The 6586-nt window shown below is 41.6% G+C and overlaps 1 protein-coding gene across 1 annotated transcript; it reads left to right on the plus strand.

Annotated features, from left to right (window-relative positions):
* The first annotated feature begins 5108 nt into the window (after nt 1-5108).
* TAS2R39 (taste 2 receptor member 39) lies at nt 5109-6185 on the plus strand. Its single transcript, XM_067745611.1, is given in 1 exon segment — nt 5109-6185. A coding segment is annotated over 1 exon segment (1077 nt).
* Nucleotides 6186-6586: the final 401 nt, after the last annotated feature.

Here is a 6586-nt window from a genome sequence, read left to right on the forward strand (position 1 = left end):
ATTAGTCAATACAGTTTTGGTCACACTATGGCAATACATTAACTCTAAAATCTCAGTAAACAACTGATTTTTGACAAGGGTGCCAAGGCAACTCAATGAAAAAAGAATACTTTTGTCAACAAATGGTTCTGGAACAGTTGGCTATCCGTGTGCAAAAAGCAAAACAAAAACAAGACAGAGGGCTTCCCTGGTGGCGCAGTGGTTGAGAGTCCGCCTGCTGATGCAGGGGACATGGGTTCGTGCCCCGGTCTGGGAAGATCCCACATGCCGTGGAGCGGCTGGGCCCGTGAGCCATGGCTACTGAGCCTGCGTGTCCGGAGCCTGTGCTCCGCAACGGGAGAGGCCACCACAGTGAGAGGCCTGCGTACCGCAAAAACAAAACAAAACAAAACAAAAAAACAAGACAGAACAAAACCCTCCACACATTCCTCACACTCTATACAAAAGTTAAGTCAAAATGGATCATCAACCTAAACATAAAAGGTAAATTATAAAACTTCTCAAAGATAACCAAGGGGAAAACTTTTTGTTGCCTTGGGACTGGCAAAGAGTTTTTCAATATAACACCAAAAGCATAATTCATGGTATAAAAATTAATAAATTGAAACTTATCAAAATTGAAAACTTTCATTCTGTGAAACACATTATTAAGAGAATGAAAAGCTAAACCATGGACTCAGGTTTGAACATTTGCAAAGCACAAGGTGTTAAAGATCTTATAACTAGAATATATAAAGAATTTTAAAAATTCAACAATAAGCAACCAACTCAATTTTTAAAAAACAGGCAAAAATCTGTAAACACTTGACCAAAGAAGATATACTTATGTCCAACTGGCATATGAACAGATGTTCAACATCACTAGTCATTAGGGAAACGCCACTTAAAATCACAATGAAATACCACTATACATTTTTTAAAATGACTTAAAAACAAACAAAACACTGACAATTTAATTTAGATCTTGGAAGAGGACACTAGTTGAAAACTGGAAGATCCAGATCAAGCCTACAGTTTCACTAAGAGTATTGTAACTAGGCTAATTTATTAGCTTTGATCATTGTCCCATGGTTATTTACGTAAGATGTGAGCATATGCGGAAGCTGGGAGAAGGGTATGTGGGAATTCTCTGTACTGTCTTTACAACGCATCTCTGCGTCAAAAACAACTTCAAAATCATAAGTTAAAAATATAACCAAATAAACTGGACTTTTTAAAGCCATTCTTTCTGTCCTTAACGGTACAGCTTTCTTCATGAGTTTTCCTTGGTTAGAAATACACTTGAATACATCAGGATATATTTAGCAAACTGGATATGCCATTTAGGTATTGGTCCACCAGTTTTACTTTAAAAGATCACCTCTTCGCCTAGAAACGTTACTTCCCCCCCACTTTAGCCTAACTTTGGGAATTCCCATCAACAACATTCTTCTTTCCATTGCAGGAAGCAACACTGCCAGCAGCTATGGCAAGCACAGCCTCTTCTAAAACGCCTTTGATGACTGCAGCAACATGGATGCAACTAGAGATTATCACACTAAGTGAAGTAAGTCAGAAAGAGAAAGACAAATACCATGTGATACCACTTACATGTGGAATCTAAAGTATGGCACAAATGAACCTATCTATGAAACAGAAACAGACTCACAGACATAGAGAACAGACTTGTGGTTGCCAAGGAGGAAGGGGGTGCGAGAGGGAAGGGCTGGGAGTAAGGCATTAGCAGATGTAAACTATTATATATAGGAGGGATAAACAACAAGGTCCTACTCTATAGCAGAGGGAACTATAGGCAATATCCTGTGATAAACTGTAATGGAAAAGAACATAAAAAAAGAATGTCTATATGTGTATAACTGAGTCACTTTGCCATACAGCAGATTGGCACAGGATTGTAAATCAACTATACGTCAATAAAAAAAATAAAATTAAAAAGATGCCTTTGATGATGTACACAGCCCGTGCTCCTGCTGACTACCTCTCTGCAGCAACCAACGCTGTGAAACCCGGCCCCCAGCTGAGGTTACTCCAGTCCTGTGTCTCCTTCCTTTGTCCTCTGTCTCCCACCAGTGTTTCTCTAACAGAAACACAAAGAACTGCTGTGTTTTCATGCAGTCTCACTGTTCACGTTCCCACACTTGATTTGGGCATCAGACCTGCAAGAGTTCAACACTTACTGGGTGGTGGAACTGCCATTTCTCTGCCTGTCTCTCATTATAAAGAACTTCTCTGAAATTTTGAATTCACTGGTCTGGTCATTCATTCACCAGCAAGTATCTAGGTATTGGGGTTAAGAGCTAGGAATGAGCTACAGTTGTTAATAAAGAAACAACAAACCCCAAACGGAGTCACTTGTGCTAAGTCCCACATCAGCAAACCAAGACTTAATATCTAACCTAATTGCAGTTTCAGCCTCTCTCAGGAATGTGACCTTTAACCAACAGATCTGGAATTACCTGGTCAGCACTAGAGGGGTGACCCCCACCTTCCCCCCCCAAAAGGAAGGTGACCCTGCCTGAAACAATCCACTCTTAGGAAGAAACTTCCCTTTTCTGCCCCCTCCTGCCTGTAAAGTTCTTCCATTTTTTACAGCTCCTCCGAGCTCCTTTCTACTTCCTCGATGGGATGCTGTCCAATTCATAAATCATTGAATAAAGCCAATGCGATCTTCAAATTTACTCAGTTAGAATTGTATTTTTTTAATACAGTGATGAGCAAAACAAAGAAAAAGAGAGGCATCGAACTCTTCAGAGAGTGTATCCCATGATCCCTCACACCCTTGGAAGCCTGGGTCAGCAGAAATGGAAGAGAGCCAGTGGCAAGGAAAAGCCTCTTGAAAACCAAATCAGAGGTCCTGAAACACTACAGACTGACTTGTACAAGTGGGTGGGAACAAGCAGAGAGGAGCAGTTGTTTATTATTGTACACTGTATTCGAGGGAAACATTTGGAGTTCAAGAATAGAGATTTAAAGATGAGATGGTAAATATCATAACAACTTGTCCAAAACAGGCCAGAAAACCTTAAATTTTCACCTTGTTTAAAAGAAGTCCTAAGTAAAGGGAAAACCAAATATTATGAAACATTTTGGAGACATCTCACACACCAACCTTCCCTTTATTAGAATTACTTCATTATCATTACTTTAGAGTTATGTTCACTCATAAAAGTTACTTTACTCTGAGTTGAGAAGTCCATTTTATCATCATGTGTATTGTGCTTACATTTTAAAATCAGAAACAACTTCCCCAAGATAAAACTGATTCTTCATCTCTTTTGGTTTTAATATTCCAAAATAGACTAGGTGACTTGGGGTATTATTTTTACCCTATGTTGATTTGCCTACCTTGTAAAGGAACAAGGAACTTTTCCTTCAACCCTTATTTTCCCAGTGATTTGTTTAAAATGAATGGTAAATGTGTGTTTGTGTGCCCACAAGTGTGTGTGTGTACAATCATTTTTATATAGAGATTTATTATCTCTCAATTTGTTTTGTAAAAGAGGCTTGTCTCAGAAAATCACTGTCTTCTTGCTTTACTATTGTGATATTGTGATTTATAATAAGAAATACATTTGGTCTTTGCCCCCTTTTCTGGCACAGAGCTCCTAAAACCCTTGGAATTTCCTCAGTGAGATCAACAAAAATGCCTTTGTTATGTTAACAAGGTGACTTTTGGAACACACCTAAGGAGGGGGACTGATTGCCAGGAAAACCAACTGTGAATACAAGGTTGGAACTTTCAGTCCCACCCCCAGGTTTCCAGGAAGTGGGGAGAGGCTGGAGGTTCAAACAATAACCAATGGCCAATGATTTTATCAACTGCACCCATTTAACAAAGCCTCCATTAAAACCCAAAAGGACTGGGTCCAAAGAGCTTTCAGACTGGTGAACACATGAGGTGCTCGGGGTGTGGCACCCCAAAGGGGGCGTGGAAGCTCCATGTCCCTTCCCACAACCTTGCTCTATGCATCTCTTCCGTCTGGGTGTTCATCTATGATCATAACCTATTATAATAAATCGGTAAATGTAAATAAGCTGTTTTCTTCAGTTCTGTGAGCCACTCCAGCAAATTAACTGAAACCAAAAAGAGGGTCATAACTCTAACTTATAGCCAATAAGTCTAGGTGACAACCTAGACTTGGGACTGGCATCTGAAATGGAGGGCAGTCTGGCGGGACTGAGCCCTTAACCTGTGGATCTGATGTCATCTCCAGGTAGATAGTATCAGAATTGAGTTAAATTGTAGGGCACCGAGACAGCGTTGCAGAATTGCTTGCTGTGGGGGAAAAAAACCACACGTGTTTAACGACCAGAAGTGTCCAAAGGAAAGTGTTCTGTGTGAGCAGTGAAAAAAAAAATCTCACAGGTGGGTTTTTTTTCCAACTCAATTATTCTTCCCTTAAGCCCTGAGGGCATCGCAAAAGACCATCAGGATAAAAAGTTACAGTTAAGCCAACCCTGCCTTCAGTCTTTGGTGCACACAACAGGATCCACAGGGGTAAGTAGTGTAACATAGTGGGTAGAACAAGGACTCTGGGACCATGGGACTCAGGTTTGAATCCCAGCTCTCTCTCTCTCCTTCTCCGTCTCCCTCTCCCTCTTTGACTTTGGACAAGTTATTTAGCCTCAGTTTCCTCCCCTGCAAAATGGAGATAATAAAAGTACCTTCTTCAGAGGGTTGTTGTAAGGCTTAAATTTCATGATAGGCATAAAGTGTTTGGACAGGGCCTAGCCCATAGCTATAAATATCTGAAGTTATTATTACTTTCAATCAGTTCCCTGAGGTCACACATGAAACGCAGTTATATGGTGACTTAGTGGACAGATGGCTGACTTAACTAGAGCTATTAAAGAACACAGCTCTCAACACTATGTTAGTGATTTATAAAGGAGCGTCTACTCAAGTTCCTCCCTGGGCCCCAGGATTGAACTCACACACAAGTGCATCCAACGGACACACAGGAGAGGATTAGAAAACAACTCCTTCCATCATTTGCATCTCCAGATTTAGAACTAAGAGTCCTAAAATAAGCAAATGGAGTAGATTTGGAAACGAGGCATCCACTGCTTCTTCTTTTGTCGTGAATAGTGGGAGATCTGCCCATCACATGCTAGGGAGACATTTTCCTCCAGACACCAAAGAGAAGCAACAACTCAGGATGACTGAAACCTGCAATCCCCCAGAAAATCAACTGTCACCATCTCGCATCATTTTGATGTGAATCGTTATAGGCACCGAATGCGTCCCTGGTATCACTGCAGATGGGTTCATTGTGGCTATAAATGCAGCAGGATGGATTCCCAACAAGGCAGTTTCCACAAGTGGCAAGATCCTGCTTCTCCTGAGCGTATCCGGAAGAGTGCTACAAAGCTTCATGATGCTAGAACTCACCTTCAGTTCAACATCCCCACACTTTTATGATCAAGACATTCATCGCATATGATACGTTCAAAGGAGTTTCATGGTCTTAAATGATTGTAGCCTCTGGTTTGCTGCCTGGCTTAGATTCTTCTACTTCGTGAAGATGGCGGATTTCTCCTACCCCCTTTTCCTCAAGCTGAAGTAGAGAATTTCTGGATGGATGCCCTGGTTTCTGTGACTATCAGTGTTTGTTTCCTTGGGCCACAGTGTGTTCTTCCTCAAAAACATCTACACTATGCATTGCAACCATCCTTTTTCTAGCCCCTCCTTCAACTCCACTAAGAAAAATTACTTCACTGAGACCAACGTGATCAGCCTGGTTCTTTTCTTTAACATGGGAATCTTCGTTCCTCTGATCACGTTCATCCTGCCTGCCACCCTGCTGATCATCTCTCTAAAGAGACACACCCTACACATGGAAAGCAATGCCACTGGTTCCAGGGACCCCAGCATGGAGGCTCATGTGGGGACCCTCAAAGCTATCAGCTATTTTCTCATTTTCTAAATTTTCAATGCAGATGCTCTATTTCTTTCCATGTCCGACATCTTTGATATCAATAGTTCCTAGAATACTTTGTGCAAAATCATCATGGCTGCCTATCCTGCTGGTCACCCCATTCTACTGATACAGGACAACCCTGGGTTGAGAAGAGCCTGGAAGCGGCTTCAGCCTGGAAGCGGAGTTCACCTTTACTTAAGAGTGGACTCTATGATCCACACCCAAAGCACCTACCCCAACCAGCTCTGCCTTTCCCTCACCTAGATCTCTCTCTTCCTGCCTCCTTTCTTCCCCAAACCTGATCTGATCCTTTCACTCGATGTGTTTTTTGTACTGGAATTGGACCTTCATTCCCCTTTTGCTTCATGGGCACAATCTTAGTGATGCTTGACATATGCTTCACCTGAGTTTTCCATTTCTACCTCCCCTTTCTCTATCTAAAGCAGTGGTTCTGGACGCTGGCTATACATTAGAATCTCTAGGGGAAATTTTTTTTAAAAAACACCCATGTCCAGGCCTGACCCCAGATCAGTGAAGCCAGGATTTCTGGTGTTTGAACTTGGATAATTTGTTCAGTTCTCAAGGTGATCCTGATGTGTAGCCAGAGTTGATGTAGCCACCAAAATAAAGGAAGGCTTTGCAACTTGAACTTCTGGCAACTCCTC

Source organism: Pseudorca crassidens, chromosome 8 (assembly GCF_039906515.1).
Source record: "Pseudorca crassidens isolate mPseCra1 chromosome 8, mPseCra1.hap1, whole genome shotgun sequence".
NCBI lineage: Eukaryota > Metazoa > Chordata > Mammalia > Artiodactyla > Delphinidae > Pseudorca > Pseudorca crassidens.